At 38.2% G+C, this 18,703-nt stretch overlaps 1 protein-coding gene across 1 annotated transcript in view; it reads left to right on the forward strand.

Moving 5' to 3' along the window:
* Positions 1-18,703, forward strand: part of KDM7A (lysine demethylase 7A) — a gene marked incomplete at its 5' end in the record, with an annotated part of 80,795 nt that overhangs the window by 43,633 nt on the left and 18,459 nt on the right. Inside the window, 8 exons of the mRNA XM_082661514.1 lie at positions 58-218; positions 2,269-2,410; positions 2,695-2,881; positions 4,092-4,254; positions 7,709-7,796; positions 9,080-9,186; positions 12,577-12,668; positions 14,950-15,039. Coding sequence (XP_082517640.1) covers positions 58-218; positions 2,269-2,410; positions 2,695-2,881; positions 4,092-4,254; positions 7,709-7,796; positions 9,080-9,186; positions 12,577-12,668; positions 14,950-15,039 — 1,030 coding nt within the window. The remainder of the gene's footprint in view (positions 1-57; positions 219-2,268; positions 2,411-2,694; positions 2,882-4,091; positions 4,255-7,708; positions 7,797-9,079; positions 9,187-12,576; positions 12,669-14,949; positions 15,040-18,703) is intronic.

Genomic DNA, 18,703 nt, shown 5'->3' on the forward strand with positions numbered 1-18,703 from the left:
TCTTTCTTAACTGAACTTATCAACAGAGATGACATGTTACTCTTATGCTTTCCTTAGTGCCGATGAAATCATTGTAAAGATGCATGGCAGCCAGCTGACACAAAGATACCTGGAGAAACATGGATTTGAAGTCCCTATTATGGTCCCCAAATTAGATGATCTAGGACTCAGGCTCCCTCCACCTACTTTTTCTGTTATGGACGTGGAACGTTATGTAGGTACGAACTTGATTCCTTTAATTACTTGGGAAAACATGGTAAAAGTGAAATTGGTATTATCCTAAAAATACTAAAAGTTGAATGAAGAGATGTTACTTTAGTTCCGTTTCTGGGTCAGGAAAAGTGAAATTCAGTATTATCTATGTTGAAAACTATTTTTTTCTCAGCAGAATTACATTCAGAAAGACAGAAAAAAACATTTTGCATATTTTTATTTACTCTGCCTCATCCTACTGCTTTTGTTGTTGTTGTTGTCATCAAATTTACTGATACGGGCTTCCCTGGTGGCGCAGTGGTTGAGAGTCCGCCTGCCAATGCAGGGGACACAGGTTCGCGCCCTGGTCCAGGAAGATCCCACATGCCGCGGAGCGGCTGGGCCCGTGAGCCATGGCTGCTGAGCCTGCGCGTCCAGAGCCTGTGCTCCGCAACGGGAGAGGCCACAACAGTGAGAGGCCCGCGTAACGCAAAAAAAAAAAAAATTTCCTGATACTTGCTTAGGAACAGTTATTATGGAGGGGTAGCTGCAGACTGAGGAAGAAGACTTTGGGAAATCGGGGTGGTTCTAGGCCTCTGTAGCAGCATTCAGGTACAAGATCTCTGGATCCTGCTTTAGTGACCTCCTGCTGCCTAGAGAAAGGCTGTGAAAAAGAGGAGCTCACTTTCAAACCTGTTTTTATATAGATGACTTGGTGATACTGCCATTTAACGATGCCTGGACCTAATTTTTTATATTGAGGCCCGGAAAGGTATAAGAAACAAGGTGGAAGACCCTTCACCTGTTGCAATATTGTTGACATTTTCAGTCACTTTTTTCATTCGCATCAGGGTATTTAGAGATAAAGCTGACTCTATGTAGGTCTCATTCCTTGTCAACAAAACAGAGATTATTTGAGGATTAGATCTCAAATCTATCTTGACTCAAACTGTCTATTCTTTAGAGTATGTTATCTCCTGAGCATGAAGTATCTGAGAACTTGTCCCTTTATTGATCCATTGGTTGACATTGATAATTGTTTCACTGAGGAATCCAATTAAATTGTCTGACTTCACATTCAGCTAGTTTTGAATTATTTGATAAATTAGAGGATGAGGCTGAGGTTTCACCTAAACCTGTTTACATGGATAGCACCGTAAAGTAAATGGCTAGTGTAGTATAAGTGTAGGAAAAACGTTCATAGTACTTGATAGCTAACTTTTTAGTACTGCAGAATGCTTCAGTTAACAGAATTGTTTTGCCTCGTAAGTATAAAATAGTCTATTTAGCAATACTTTCTTAACTTATATAAAGTTACATTAAAGTAAGAAAATGTCACTTGTTTCCTATTTCAGATTAAGTATTGCCATATTTTGAATTTCACCTTATCCTACAGGACATTGTAAAACTAATTATGCTTTTTAGGGTGATGCAGTGTTGAGCAAGCAATACCTCATGATTTTATAGGAAAATTGTAAATTAATCCCAATTCAGAACGCATTTCACAGGCCCTAATATGAACTGGTTTTTGCTTCCTAACCACTCATTTTTTTCTTGAAGCAGAATATTAGAAGAGAAGACACTACCAGGCAAGCAGAAATTGTTTGTCCTGGTTAATTTGTTCACTAATTCCCCAATGACCGATTGGTTTCCCAAAATGATGGACTCAGAATCTTAGGTGTTAAAGAAGTGAAAGGGGAAAGTCAGTCCCCTTATTTTATGCATGAGGAATGCGGCACAGTTGTTACCTACCAATGTAATATGCATTTTTGTCGTGAGCTGCACAAGAAATCATTGGTGTGTAGAAAGCTTTGTAAACATATAACTTTTTACACTCAGTGTTAATTATGCAGCTCTGTCTTAATTGCTTTATTCTTTCTTTCAAAAGTCATCCCTTTGTTCAAAAGTTCCAGTTGGACTTAAAAAGTATAGGAAGAATCTTTGTCTAGGCTATACAGTTTTTATAGATGACTTAATTATCATACAAGTAAATATAGTCTTTAAAATATTTTTGTGTAGGGCGTCTATTGATGAAATTCTTAAGCGCAATAATAAGACTATAATTTTTCTCTGCAGGTGGTGACAAAGTGATAGATGTCATTGATGTGGCAAGGCAGGCAGACAGCAAAATGACACTTCACAATTATGTTAAATACTTCATGAATCCTAACAGACCAAAAGTGTTAAATGTGATCAGCCTTGAATTTTCAGATACAAAGTGAGTAGTTCTGGACGTTTTGGTTTAGCCTTCTGAGTGTTAGCTAAAATGTAGTTAAATGATGAATTTCTTTTAGTAAAAAACGTAACTGTGACTTCTAAAGTGGTCCAGTGATATAGCTGTGTTGTAAATTTTGCTTTGGTACCCTCAGACTTTAAGTATTGCTGTTAGCTGTGAGTTCCAGTTAATTTCTTGGTTTGGGTTGAAATGGGAGAGGAAATTTTAAGAAGTTTTAATTTGCATGATGTGGGTGTGTGTGTATGTGTGTGTTTGTTTTTTTAAAGGATGTCTGAATTGGTGGAGGTTCCTGATATAGCCAGAAAACTTTCCTGGGTGGAAAATTATTGGCCTGATGATTCAGTCTTTCCCAAGCCATTTGTTCAGAAATACTGCTTAATGGGAGTTCAAGACAGCTACACAGATTTCCACATTGACTTTGGTGGGACTTCAGTTTGGTACCATGTCCTCTGGGTAAGCTTGGGGTATTTCTTTGTTCACTTAATCACAAAAACGTACAGTCTTATTTTTCCATGGGTATATTCATTTGCTATAAATGACGTTTGTAAAGAGGGAAGTGTTTTGTACTTTTTCAGTGGGAGCTATCATTTTAAATACTTAAAGAAGCATTATGATTTTCTTTTTTTAATCCCAAGTAATGGAGGAGCCATGAATTCTTAATTTATATAGATTCCCTTTTTTTGCCCCCATCTTATAAATTAATCTCTTTTAGCCTTTTGTCTCTTTTTGTTTCTTCTTCCCCCTAGTCAGTTAGCAGTTAATCCCTGAATCTAATACCTGAGAAGGAGCAAAATTATAGTAATAATTGCTTCTGACCTTAAGGTGAGGCTAAAGCCAGCTAGTTGGATAAGTCAGGAATGCCCATACAAATACGAATTCTCCTCAGGAGCTTATATTCACCTTGCTTTATCTAGAACTGTGCTATTCCGTACAGTAGCCACTCGGCACATGTGGCTACATTTAAATAATTAAATATAATTTAAAATTCAGTTCCGCATTTGCACTACCCCATTTCAGGTGCTCAGTAGCCACATAGGGCTCATAACTGCTATATTGGGTAGCACAGATATAGAGCATTTCCATCGTCACAGAAGGTTCTTTCGGGCAGTGCTGATCTAGAGCCAAATCTTCGTCAGTATCACATGCCTGTGCATCAGCAATGCTCTGGACTATGTTTGTTGCTGTGCCCTTGAGCTCCTCTTCCTTTCCTCCGTGAGAAAGCAAAGGGTTAGTTCATTAAAGAAAGTTTATTCACAGATCTTTAAAAATAATTGTATTATTGTATGTCTTAGGAGAAAGGGCAAAGTTTGCAGAGATGACCCTCTGTAACCTGGGGCCTATTAACATGTATTTACTTCTCTACCTTGAAAATGAGATCAGTAGGATGTTTGTGATGCTTTACCCTCCTCTCTCGTAACTATTTCTCCATCCCTGCTTTATTGACCCCTTGTCGTATTTGAGACGGGAGCCTTAGCTCCTTTGAAGATGCTTATTAAGGGCAATAGCTATTGATCAGGTATGTGAAATATGTCTTTTTGAGCCTTAAAAAAATCTGATAATTATCTAATTTAATTTAGAACATTGTATTGGGAAATTACATCAATATAGGCCATCCTAGAATGGCATTTCCTTTTTCAAAAATAGTGTGATTACTTCCTCCTAGGGCGAGAAGGTTTTTTATTTGATAAAGCCAACAGATGACAATTTGGCACTCTATGAATCTTGGAGTTCATCTGTGACCCAGAGTGAAGTGTTCTTTGGCGATAAGGTGGATAAATGCTACAAATGTGTGGTAAAGCAGGGACATACCTTATTTGTTCCTACAGGTAAGGTTTTAATCCCATCGCGCTCCCCATAGTGGATACTCATCACACGGAGTCAGCTTTTGATTGAAATCTCTGACCTTAATGTGTTTGGAAAGTAGTTTCGCATAGCCCGAGCGATGATTCTGATCTTGGACTTCTCACTTCTTTGTGCCTTAGAGGGCTTCTCTTGTAGTCAGGACTCGTTTTGGCATTGTGTTTTATGTCATCTGCCTTCACTTTTATTTTTATTTAGAAAAATTCATCTACCGTAATCCTCACCCTTTTGAAGTGTACAATTCAATGGTTTTTAGTAGATTAACAGGGCTGTGCAACCCTACCCCTATCTAATTCCAGAACATTTCATCACTTCAAAAAGAAACCCCATGCCAATTAGCAGTCACTCCACATTTCCCCCCCTCTGAGCCCCTAGCAACCACTAGTGTGCTTTCAGTCTCTGCGGATCTGCCTGTTTGGGGCATTTCATATATAATACGTGGCCTTTTGTATCTAGCTTCTTTTAGTTAGCATCATGTTTACTAGGCTCATCCATGTTGTAGCCCATGTCAGTGTTTCATTGCCTTTTGTGGCCAAATAATATTCCATTGCATGGATGTACCACATTTCATTTATCCCTTCATCAGTTGATGGACATTTGGGTTGTTTCCACTTTTTGGCTCTTACGAATAGTGCTGCTTTGAACATTTGTGTGAAAGTTTTTGTGTGCAGGTTTGTTTTCATTTCCCTTGGTTATATATACCTAGTAGTGGAATTGCTGGGTCATATGGTTTAATGATGTTTAACTTTTTGAGGAACTGCCAAACTGTTTTCCTAGTGGCTGCACCATTTTACATTCCCACCAGCAATGTACAGGTGTTCCGATTTCTCTACATCCTCACCAACACTGTAGTTATCTTTTTTTATTTTTGTCATTCTAGTGGGTGTGAAGTACTTGTATCTCATTGTGGTTTTAATTTGCATTTCCTTAATGAGTAATGATGCTGAGCATTTCTCTTATTGGCCATTTGTATATCTTCTCTGGAGAAATGTCTATTTAAATGCTTTGCCCATTTTTATGTTGGGTTGTCTTTTTATTGTTGAGCTGTAAGCATTCTTTATATATTCTGTACACTAGACCCTTATCAGATATATGATTTGCAATATTTTCTCCCATTCTGTGGGTTGTCTTTTCATTTTCTTGATAATGTCCTTTGCATAAAATTTTGATGAAATTCCCTTTAATTTTAACTGGCCAGCTCTACATTGATGTCAAAGGCCCAAGCCTGCTGTAAGAATCTGGGCAGCTGTCCTGGGGCAGTTAGGAGGCAATGAGTCTGTTTTGAGGGACCCTGGGAAGGGATTGAGTACCAGCCTTAGCTATAGCCTCAAGTATAGGTATCAGGTCTGTCATTTTGAGACGTGACTAAATGCAGGGTATGGCCTCTCCAGGTCGGTGGTTTTGAGAATTGTGTTCTTCTGATTTGGGCGACCTTAATGGCTACACAGTTCGCAAGGATCTGTTACAGGCCCTGCTTTCTTACCTTGCCTCTGGAGTATATAATAAGAAGTATGTGTTGAGCAAATGAATGAATCAATGCCTGGAACTACCAGAATTTATAAATCTAGATACGTATCAGTACTTTCACTGTGAATGGGCTAAGCTCCTCCCTTAAAGCCCCTCCCTTAAAGCCCCCCAAAGCTCCCTCTTATGACAGATATTTTGTTATGCCCACTTCAAAAATCTTGAATTCACATTTATCATTAATATAACCTCCTGCACCAGTAATTCCCCCCCATTGATGTAATGACCTAATTAGAATATAAAGAGGAAATTAAAAGTAATTTATAATAATACACCATTTTACAATGTCCCTGCTCAGGCACAGCAGCATTAGAAGTCAGGATGATGCACAGGCCAGCTAACCAATACAGGCGTGTAATTGGTAGTTCAAAGTCTGTAGCTCTGGTGTGGATTAATGGTTCTCAAACTTCATTGACCATCAGAATCACCTGGAGGGCTTATTAAAACGCAGAGTGCTGGGCCTTAACCCCAGCGGTTCTGATTCAGTAGCTCTGGGGTGGACCTGAGAATATGCATTTCTAACAAGTTCCCAGCTAAGGCTGGTGCTGCTGGTCTGGGGACCACATTTGAAGAACTGCTGCCGTAGATAGTGTGATTTTTTTTCCCCCCCCAAGGTAGTTGGCAACTGATACACTTCCTTCAGTTTACAGGCTACCTAGTTATATTCCTAGAAAATTGTGCCAAAACCATGCAAAAGATCCTTGTTTCATATGAATGGAGTTATAGTTTCTGGGCTCAGACAGTTAATAACAGATTTTGCACCTATCTGAATGCCCAGCAGAAATTTGAAAGTCCTGACTAATGGAGGACAATTTCTTACTGTGTGGAACTGTCCTGCATGTTGCATCCCTGGCTCCCGCTCGCAAAATGACAGTAGTGCCTCCTGATCACTGTGACCAAAAAAAGCCCACCAAACTGTCTAGATCACACTCTACAGGTGGTACTGCCTCCATTGAGGACCACTGATCTACAGAATTTGAAGCCAGCAGAGACTTCAAATTTGTGATTTCAGGGTCAAGCTCAAGGCCTTTGAGCACACACATGGTCACCACTTGAAAGCCAGTCTTGGGCGGAGTTTTTTGATATTGTGTTACAGCACAATGAGGGATCAGAATATGAAAAGTATAAGGAAAATGGGATCTGTCTATTTTAACAGTCAACTTTTACATGCAAACGTATGTGTGTATGTTGATTTATGTTTATATGAAGTCTTTATGTTCAGTCTACGGACCTTTCTTTCAAAAGTTTAGCATCATCTCAGAAATGAGCCTCACTTTGAAAACATTTTTATGGGAAAACATTTTGACTTTGTGGGAAAATATCATTTTGATTGCCAGCATTTATATTTATAGGACCATAACCCTGCCTAATGAAATGTGGGTGATGTACTTTTTCTTTCTTAGAGGAAGGTCCCAGGTTGAGTTCCATTGATCCTCCTCTGCTTGGTCCCTAAGGACACTTGTTTCAGGATGACACTAGGGAGGCAAAGCGTCCAGCCAGTCCCGTTGTTCATTTAATGAAAACGCGCTTGCCTCACTCTAACCAGATTTGACTTGTCTCAGAGTAAAATCTTTAATATAAAGTAGATTGTGTTTTTAAGCTAAAAAACTGAAACAGCAACAACCACAGAAACCTTCACCTATCCTGCACCGTAATTTTCTCTAATTCGGTCAATCCATTTATCTTAAACACAGCACAGAGGCTGGCATATAATAGGCATTTAATACATATTTGAATCATTGAACCTCTAGATGGTAATAGACATTAGCTTCTCTAGCACTGAAGTATGAGGTAAACTGATTTTGATATTTTGTGTTTCTTAAAATAGGTATATATCACATTTGTGTGGTTTGAATATTGAAAAATCACTGATTTATATACTTTTAACCATTTCAGGGTGGATTCATGCTGTGCTCACTTCTCAGGACTGTATGGCTTTTGGGGGGAACTTTCTGCACAACCTTAACATTGGCATGCAGCTCAGGTTTGTGTCATCAGTATTTAAAGGATCTTTTGTCCTTTCTTAAATAGGACTTAGTTCTAAAAGTCAAAAAAAAAAAATTCAGCAACATACTTAATTGAGATCTCATGGAGATAGGCCCTGAGAAATTATTAGGAACTTTTAACAAAAGTATTGTCCTAAGATTTTGACAGGAGAACACCTTGATGCTTTTCTAATCTAAAACAAAAAGAATAGTTTATTCAATTTGAGATTAGGTATCTCCCCAAATTTCAGACTTTTGTAGAAATGGATAGGCTCTCCTTTGGCTATTTTTACAGTGAGGGAATTGAACTAAAACCAGTCAGACTCAGGTGTGACATATGCTGCTGGGGCAGAGCAACCCTAAGTTAGGATCGTTGTCAAAACACCTGCTTTAATTTTGCTGTGGTAAAGGATTAACAGCTATTTCCCCTTCTGCATGAGAATTTGACCTTTGGGTAATAACTTCCCCTGGTAGCCTAATGAGAGAAGACTGTTACAAGGCAACATTGCTTATGGTAAAATGATTCCTGATTGATAAACCGCATCAGTACTGGCAGAACTAGAAATACCTAGTAGGAAGCCATGTCTTTGGGCTTTCCTGAGTGTGACTGTTATAACTTGGCCTGCCCCTGGGGAGCCCCGGAAGCCATGCATCTGTGGAGTTATTACAAGAGATTCTGGCTCTTATGGGGGGTATGCAGCTTTAAGCTAGGGCAGCTCCCACACTTGCCAAGTACGAATCTTGTTTCTTTATACCTGAGCTGTCCCTGGGGAAAGACGGCTCCTGGCTGTGTGGACTGCTGCAAAGACTCCCACGGAAGACTCACCCTGTGGCGAGCTGTGGTTTCTCACAGGTCTTCTCACCTTGACCCTTGCCAAGTGTGGTCCTGAGCTTGAATGCTTAGTAGAGCCTAAAGAAAATGCCGTGAGAGGGTGTTGCAGTGCTGTCCAGCACAGGCAGCCGGTTTCTAAACACATCGTTCTGTTTATTATAGTGGAACCCTTGTAAAATTCCTTCTGTTAAAACTAGGCTACAGATCCCAAGGGGTGATCTTTTTGAAGCCCACTGTAAATTCTTCAGTATCCTGTCAAATCTGTTAAGGGCGGACCTGAGTAAGATCACAGCTCAGTCTTACCCACGTGTGGTGGTGGTGTTGAGCGATGTGCACTACTCGATTGGTCTTATACGTCGTGGGCTGCTTATTTTAGTTAAGTTGATTGTCTGCATTTAACTTTGAAATGCTAATATTAATATTAAATTTCTTCAACTCTTATTTATTTAGGTGTTATGAGATGGAAAAAAGGCTAAAAACACCAGATCTTTTCAAATTCCCTTTCTTTGAAGCCATATGTTGGTTTGTAGCCAAAAACTTGCTGGAGACCCTAAAAGGTAATAAATAATCTGTACATTTTGTTGTTTCATATGATGCATGATACTTCTAAATTCACTAAAAGCCACTCATAGAAAGAGAGGTTCTTTTTAAAATGTGGTGTGGCTATTGTCCCTATTTTGTTTTTTGTTTTTGTTTTTTTTTTGGTGGTATGCGGGCCTCTCACTGTTGCGGCCTCTCCCGTTGCGGAGCACAGGCTCCGGACGCGCAGGCTCAGCAGCCATGGCTCACGGGCCCAGCCGCTCCGCGGCATGTGGGATCTTCCCGGACCGGGGCACGAACCCGTGTCCCCTGCATCGGCAGGCGGACTCTCAACCACCACACCACCAGGGAAGCCCCCTATTTTGTTTTTTAAATGCATTATTTTCCTCTGTTCAGAACCTTTTTAGCAAATTAGAAAATCTCTAGTCCTTAGGCATAAAAATCAGATATATGAAGAGCTGCATCAGAACCACATAGGTAATATTGAAAAATGTTCCTTTCACTGGGACTTTAGTCATCTGCACACAGTATCAGGCACGTAAAAGTGCCTCACTAACAAAAATGCAGTTGAAGCCAAGGGACTGTTACCTAGTATTTGTTCCCAAACATTTGCTTTTAAAAAATCGAGGGAATAATTTTCATGTCCTGAGTGAATCAGGTGGTGTCTGTGCCATTACCATTATGACCATTATGTGGCCAGTATAAGGCACCTGTTGGCACAAACCAGCTAGTGTCAGGCTATGCATCTATAGTTGAAGAAAAATGGTTCTTTTCAAGGGAGGTGGGAAATATATCCCTTTAAACTTGCAAGGTACCACCTCTTTTATGTGGAATTTCAGATTTTGATGTTTTATTACTGGTTTAATAATCTTTGAGCAGTCAAGTTGGAGACTCACTGTAACTTCCACTTTTATCTATTTTTTGCTTTTTGTGCACTTATGCCCATGAAAATACAGTCCATCTGGTTTTTGTGTTGTCTAACTTTCCTAGTCAGTTTGCCAGTAGTGCTACTATATTTTTTAATAATTTAATTTATTTATTTATTGGCTGCGTTGGGTCTCGTTGCTGCACGCGGGCTTTCTCTAGTTACGGCAAGTGAGGGCTACTCTTTGTTGCGGTGCGCGGGCTCTCATTGCGGTGGCTTCTCTTGTTGTGGATCACGGGCTCTAGGCACGGGGGCTTCAGTAGTTGTGGCATGCAGGCTCAGTAGTTGTGGCTCGTGGGCTCTAGAGCACAGGCTCAGTAGTTGTGGCACACGGGCTTAGTTGTTCCACGGCATGTGGGATCTTCCCAGACCAGGGCTCGAACCCGTGTCTCCTGCACTGGCAGGCGGATTCTTAACCACTGCACCACCAGGGAAGTCCCAGTGCTACTATTATAATTAACTCCCAGAAGAAGAGATATAAGCAGATCAAACAATAAAGTCTAGTCTAAACATTTGGGGGTCTTCCCCATTTAAATGTTACACAAGAAGAAAAGGTAAAAGGAAAAAAAACTACCAATAACTTATTTCCCAGGATGGCATGCACAGAATTAAATGATAAAAATCATTTATGGTTTCTTTCCTTAAAAGGGGGGCTGGGGAAAGCTCACTTTCTTTGGAAGGAAAGAGCAGTAGAACCCCGTCTCACACCTTGTAGCACTGTGTAGAGGTAGGTGTCTTGACAGTGGTGCAGCTGTACAGGATGGAGGTGGGATCCCGTGGATGGGGAGGAATAGTGCTCTCGGGTATTTTTCTTGGCTTCAGGGATGTCACAGTAGATCCATAGAGTTGCAATATATGATTTTCAGTAAAATACTGGACAGTAAATTTCATAGTCCCCTATTCGAGTAGAAGCCTGGGAAAATAGGAACACTTATAAAAACACTTACAAATGTCCTTATTTTCTGGAAATAAAACCCAATTACTGAACTCTCCAGGTAAGAGATTGGCAATTCAATATTCAGAAAATTCAGAGCACTTTTTCCATCTTTCTCTTCTCACTAACACATACACGTACACACACACACACACACACACACACACACACACACACACACACACACACACACACACACACACACACACACACACACACTGACATACATACACACCTGGGGTAATGCTTTTTCCTTAATGTCTAAGAGGGGCTCATCAGTCGACTTTTTAGAACAAATTAAAAATTTATCTAAAAGACAAACTCTTGCTGTTCCCCTTGCAGCCACAAGCAGCAAATTGTTCAGTCTTAAAATAACGATTTAACCTTTGTTTTAGACCATTGAGAGTTCAGAAATATTGAGGTCTCACTGAAAACATGAACCTATACATTAAAAACCTAAAAAAAAACCCGATTACTGTAAAAGGATATTTGTAGGTGAGGTTTTAAAATGTTTCCATTTTGTCATCTATATCAGTACAGGCTACCTGGCAATATTAGTGAGTCAGTCCAGTCCCACTAAGGCTAGAGCCAGATGACCACTATACCAATTGCCATTGTCTTAGGATTCATCCTGGAAGCAGGAATGGTGGTCTTGTTACCCCGCATTATGTTGTTTTTTTATTCCTGACCCTTTAACTTTCTACTATGGCCTGTTATCTTCCAGCTCAGGCTGTTAATGAGGTTTATATGATGGGTTAAATAAGTGTGGATTATATGAAACTCTTAACTGTGTTTAGTGTTAGTAATAATAAAACAGTGAACCAATTTTGGGTTCATGTAAGTAAATTAAACACTGAGCAGAAGTGAGATCTTTTGCTTTTGTTTCACCTTACCTGAATTTAAGACCACATCTAATATATTTTGCATGAGTTTTAGGTAATCAATTTGGTTTTAAAGCCCAAAAGAGACATTTGTATGTGTGTATGTGTATTTGCCTTTACAATAACGTAGTATGTCATGCCCATAGTCAGTTGTGTAGGTCACACACTGCATACACATACTCTCTCGTACAGTTGAAAGAACTGCACAGCTGTCACTCAGGTCAGCTCTACCCAAAGTAAGCAAAAACAGCCTTGCTGCTACCTTAGAGAGGCCCAGTTATTTTTCCCATTGCACCCTACTCCTTCCCTTCAAGAGAGAACCACCATCCTGACTTTTGTGAAATCCTTTTCTTCAGTTTTATCACCGTGTCGCTCACTAAACTAGTTTAATTGTGTCCATTCTTAGACTTGTTGTGAGTAGATTCCTGCTGATCCTCTTGTGGCCTGTCGTTCACTCAGCCTTACGTGTGTGAGCTTTCTTTTAACTGGAGCATTTAGTACAACTACATTTAATGTAATACTGTTTCTTTTTCTTTCTCACCTTTTCAACTGATTGTTTATTATTTCTCCATTAACTTGTTTGCTCTTTGGTGGTTACTCAAAACCTAAAGTTAATCCCTTTGTCGCAGAGCACTAACTCTTTTCCCCCTCAACTTCATTGCCACAGAACTGAGAGAAGATGGTTTCCAGCCTCAGACTTACCTAGTACAGGGAGTGAAAGCGCTGCATACTGCTTTAAAATTATGGATGAAAAAAGAAGTAAGTAGTTGTCTTTGGTGAATTAATTGTTAATTTTTACATGGCAAGGTCAGGAAAACAGAGTCCTTATGTTATTTTGGAGTAGTAGAAGGAATGGAAATCATGCTTTAAGTACAACCTGCATTTTATTGGACAGTATATACAAATGTGCTGGTTTATGTTTATATTTATGAGAATGAAGTACCTTGGTATTTCTTTTAACCTCAAAAAGAAAGTAAAGTTGAGTATATCTAGGATATTGACTAAGAAATGAACATGTAGATATAGAAGAATAATATATAACTTTGAGCTCACATAGTGTGCTAACCACTGTGCTTAGTTGTTATATCCATAAACTCATTTACTCTTCAAAACAACTATATGAGGTTGGGGTACTCTTGGTATCCCCATTTTACATATGGGGAAGCTGAGGTTCAGAGCTTAAGAACTTGCCCAAGACAACTGGTGGAGCTAGGATTAAAGCTCAGTCTCTGCGTTTGCAAAGCCTATGCTGTTATGCCTCTGCTAGTCTTATGTAAGAACGAAGGAAAAGAGAGGTCAGGGTTCAAGCAGGAGACTTCCATTTTTCCCTAAAATGTGGTCTAGTTTGCATTTGAATCCCACCACCTCTAAGAGGTCATCCCAGGTCTCCATTTGGAAGCAGTATGTCCTTTCCTTATGCGTCCGTAGCATATCTCTTGTCCAGTGGGCTTAAAACTAATGTCCATAAAGTAATGTGTCCATGTCCTCTTGTCTAAGTTTATAAGCTCTTGAAAAACAGGGACTTTCTAATCTTCATTTCCTTCCTGGAACTTTACATACAATGTTTTAATAAATGATAAATAGTTGAGCTGATGAAAATACATTCCCATGCTAATTTCTCAAATGTCTACCTGAAATAAAAATCCCCCTCTTAAAAGATATTGGGAGACAGTAATTAATAGGTTACCCTCCCAATAATTTTATGCTCCCTTTCACGTTATTATCATTGCTGCATATCCATTAAGAGTAAGGGCACTGTGGAAGCATTCAGGAAAATAAAAATCATGTCTTCCAATGTCAAAGATGTCATCATCTAAATGACAAGTAAAGGCATAAACAGATTACAAAAGTATATAGTATATAAAAAGATAAAAACAAAATAAAGGGTATGTTGCAAAAACCATGTCATTCTTTTCCTTCTGAAGGCTGTAGACAAGTTGTTCTCAAACTTGTCTGTTTATCAAAATTGCCTTTAGAGTTTTTTAAAAATAAACTCCCTGCTTCTTTCCCGAGAGATTCTGATTTAATTGATCTGGGATAGGATCTGAACCTCTGTTTTTAACAGACTTTGTAGGTGATTTTGATGCACAGTAAAACTCATCAAATAATACATACTGTTAATTCATTGCATTTGAAGTTCACTTTTAAAAGCATGATGTTTGCAGTTAACTGTCCACCTTGCTCTAAGATGAGAGGTAGCTTAGCATAGTGGCTTAGAGCGTGAACTCTGGAGTCAGAGGCTTGGATTCAAGCCTTAGCAATGCGGCTAATAAACCGCTAACCTGTGCTTGAGGCCCTCAACTGTAAAGTGAGAGTCCTAATAGTATCTCTGTCAGAGTGTCGTTGAAAGGATTTATGAGTCAACACTCGTAAAGTACTCAACTGTATCTTGATGTCATTAGTTTGTTTTAACAAATTATGCTAAACCAAGGAGAGGATGTAAAGCAGAAGTAACAATTAGTACGTTAAGCGTGCCTAAAAGGTCAAAACTTTCTTAGATGTACAGATTAATATTTGGAAATAGACATAATAAGTAATGACAGCAGTTTGCAGTTCAGTAGATATGGTAACTCACCAATTAATTCCTCTTTCCTGTGAATGGGATCTTTTCCCTATTTCGCTTTCAATGTGAAAAGAAAAAAACTTGGCGTATTAGATTTCTCATGAGAAACTAGGACTATTTTAGTGCCTGTGTTCCCCCTTACAGATCCTTACGTATTATGAATTAAATTTAGTTAGTTTCTCTACTAATTATAGCAGTAGTTAGAATTACAGTAGGCTTTGAGGTGTAGAGTCCATATAGAACAAAATTTACAGTAAGACAAGTCCATTTTTAACTCAAGGTAAGAGGATTTTATGAGTTAATAAGGATCTCCTTAGAAGATATGAAACCAACCACATGAGCTCTGAGACCTGACTTGTGGGTATTTGACCTTGTCTGTAAAATCTAGAGAACCTGAAAATTGATTTAGTAAATTAGTTTTTACATCTTAAAATGTAAGTAACTTTGGTTGTCTTATCTTTGTTAATCCAAATACAGCTTGTATCTGAACATGCCTTTGAAATTCCAGACAATGTTAGACCTGGACATCTTATTAAAGAACTTTCTAAAGTAATTCGAGCAATAGAGGTAAGAGTAGAAACTATCATCTGAATGCCTGGTTACTCTCTGCTTTGAGAAGCACTTGGATCTACCACCACACTACAAACATTGGAAAGCCCTGACACTCTTAGAAGAAATAGAATGCACTGTGTCTTGGAAGGAGTCTCAGGTCTTCAGGCTCCCAAAGTCCTACGGAGAAATCTGGAGTATTGTATCATAGTGAAGTAATAAGGAAGCAGTTACCGGGTTACTTCAGGTTCTTCATGTTACTCCAAAAATAAAAAAAAAATACAGCATAAACAAAACTTTCAGATCTCCTTCATTTCTGCAATGCAGAGATGAATACATGTTAAGAAATGAAAGAAAGAGAAAAGGTAAGATGAGTAAGAGCTGGGTGAAACTGAATTGGAAAGAGGGATGACACAAGTAAGGTGGGGCAAGGAGATCCACTTGAGTGAAAATATTACAGCAACTCGTTTAGGTAAATGCCCTTTGATAAAAGCCCATGAAGTCTTAGATTAGGTGTTTTAATTTATTAATTAGAGCTATTCTAGGTATTAAAGAAAGGGGGTTTTAGTTAAAGGAATTCTTGAGGAAGGTGGTTCTGTTAGTATCCAGCTTGAACTGAAAGGAAATTAAGTGGAGGAATGGCGGCTAATTGACACAGCTCAGATTAGGGCTGTGTTTGGGGGAATGAAAAGAGGTGTACGTCTAAGAAATATTAAAATGTTGGGTTTAATATCCTTGGATAGAGTATTTCATGTAATTCTCAATATGTTCAGATATGGTAGGAAATTATTTTCTGTTTTTGAAGAGCTGCATATAAATGGATTTTTAAAATCAAAAGTCACATATTTAATCTTGAATATATATGTAAATGGATACATATATAAATATCATATATAATAACAACCAAAACTAAGAATAAACTCAATAAGAAAGGTGTAGGTCTGTATGAAAAAACTATAAATCTTTACTAAGAGAAATAAAACTATAGTTGAATAGGTGGGAGTGTCATTTCTGAAATATGTCAATTCCAAATTAGTATCACAAATTGAAAATGGTAAAATATACTTGGAAGAATAATTGGACAAAAATAGTCAACAAAGTGTTTTTTTGTTGTTTTGGGGTTTTTGTTTTTTTAATTGGAGGGTAGGGAGTACAGAAGGAAGCAAAATGGCAGTAGAAAAATGTACAAAGAAAATATAAACGGGTATTTCACCAAAGAAGACATAGAAATGGCCAATCCAATAAAAAGATGAAAAATATTCTCAGTATGCGAAAAAGTATTCAAGTACATTTTGCCACATAATTTATGATTTCAAATGATCATTTATCAGATTGGCAAAGATAAAATTCTTTATTTTTGTGCTGCTGGTTGGAAGTGTAAATAGTTCATGCTTTCTAACTGGCATATACCTTGACTTAGCATTATTTTAATAAAGTAAATAAGAGGAATCCAATTAAACTTTGTACATGACCATACCTGTTTACCACTATCACCTCTTGGAACCAAAATGATAGTAAAAGAATAAAAAGCAATATCCCCTGAAGACAAAGAGAATAATAGAGATGAAGACTCCAACAAAATTTTGGAAGCTGGAAAGCAAATGTTCAAGCGGTAACTGACTTAGCAGACCAGAGAGAGCTGAAACCTGTGTGGGCAATGGGAGAAGACCAGAGCAGATCTTATTTGTACAGTAAAACCTTCAAAAAGTTCAGCAATCAGGGAAACTAGGACCCTCTGAATATGAGAGTGGAGGTGGGGTTGAAAGCAGGATTGATTAAAGGTCTATTTAAGAAATAAATTGACCTCCAGATCCCTGCCTTAACACATGCAAAAAACTAGAGATTTAATTTTTTAGAGGTTGAACTTGAGACTGGACTTTGGCCACTGAACCCAGCTGAGGGAGATGGGTACCGTACTGAAAACAAGAGGATTAAGTGACAATCTACATAGTGAATGATTCTTCTTCCACGTGGCTCCCCAAAACACTGGCAGTCTGGTCTGTACCTCCCAGGCCAAGAAGAAGATCCGCTGATGTTGACAATTTGAAACCTTCAGATGGAACAACCCAGATTCCTATAGTGAAACCCATCAGTTGATAAAGCCCCACTCACACAGAGCTCCCAATTAGCTTTTTCCTTTTTACATACAGTGAAACGCACAGGTCATGAAAGTACAATTCGAGTTTTGACAAAAGTATATACCTGTGTAACCCTTACCCCAGTTGAGCTAAAAATCATCTGCATCACCCCAGAAGGTCATTTCTTGCCCCCTTCTATTCAGTCTTGGACTGTCATAGCTACTACCACTGTTTGGACCTGTCCTGCTTTATCATAGATTAATTTTGCCTATTTTTGAATTTCAGATAAAGGCAGTCATACAGATGTAGTGTTTTTGTGTCTGGCTTCTTTAAACATAAGGCTTTTGAGATTCATTCACGTTGCACGTGTCAGTAGTTCTTTTTCATTGCTGAGTAGTATTCGGTTAAATGAATATACCACAGTTTGTTTTCCATTCTTCTGTTGATGAATATTTGGGTTATATGCAGATTTGGCCATTATGAATAAAACTGTTATAAGCAACCTGTGTGTCTTGTGGTAGATATATGTTTTCATTTTTCTTGGATAAATACCTGGGAGTAGAGTTGTTAAGTCATAGGGTAAATGAATTTTTAACTTCATGAGAATTGCCAGACAGTTTTCCAAAGTGTTTGTACCATTTTACACTCTCACCAGTAATGCATAGGAGTTGTAGTTGTTCCATATCCTTGCCAGTAAGTATTTGGTGTTTTCAGTCTTTTTAATTTTTGCTATTGCAGAGAATATGAAAATTGTTTCATTGTGGTGTTAGTTTACATTTTCCTGATGACTGATGATGTTGAACACCTTTTTGTGTGCATGGCTGTCTGTATATCTTCCCTTATGAAGTATCTGTTTGAAGTTTTTGCCCATTTAAAAAATTACGTTGTTTTTATTATTGATTTTTAAGAGTTTATTATGTATCCTGGACACAAGTTCTTTGTCCTTTGGCATGCATTCATTCATGTATGTACAGATGATATATATATTATATATGAGATATATACATATATATAATAGTAAATATTTACCCACAGCCTATGGCTTACCCTTTCATTGTCTTCATGGTGTCTTTTTTTTTTTTTACTTTTTTTCCCTTGAGATATAGTCCGTATGAAAAATGGTGTCTTTTTATGAGCAGAAATTTTTAATTTTGAAGGAGTCCAATTTATAAAATCTTTTTCTTTTATAAATAGTTAGTACCTTTTTGTGTGTCCTCTCTAAGAAATCTTTGCCCACCCAAGGTCTTGAAGGTACTTTCTTTTTTTTCTAGAAGCTTTTACATTTAGGTAAATGGCCAATCTGGAAATTTTATACATAGCGTAAGGTAAATTAAGGCATTATTTTTCCCCATATTTTTATCTAGTTTTCTTAGCACCATTTCTTGAAACCATAGCTTTTTAATGCTTCCCTTTGAAAATGCATAGAAAGCCGAGAAAATTTTTTAAGACAAAGACCAAAAATAAAGGATAAAAAGGGGTAAAAAAAAGTATTCAGAGGAAACAATCAATAAGCAAATAAGTCTCTAGCCCAAAACCCAACCATAACTGATACCCTGAAGAGAGAAAAGAGTAAATAGTACCTCCATGAAAAAAGAACAGGAAGC

This window comes from Grampus griseus (assembly GCF_964374135.1).
Source record: "Grampus griseus genome assembly, chromosome: 9".
Classification (NCBI taxonomy): domain Eukaryota; kingdom Metazoa; phylum Chordata; class Mammalia; order Artiodactyla; family Delphinidae; genus Grampus; species Grampus griseus.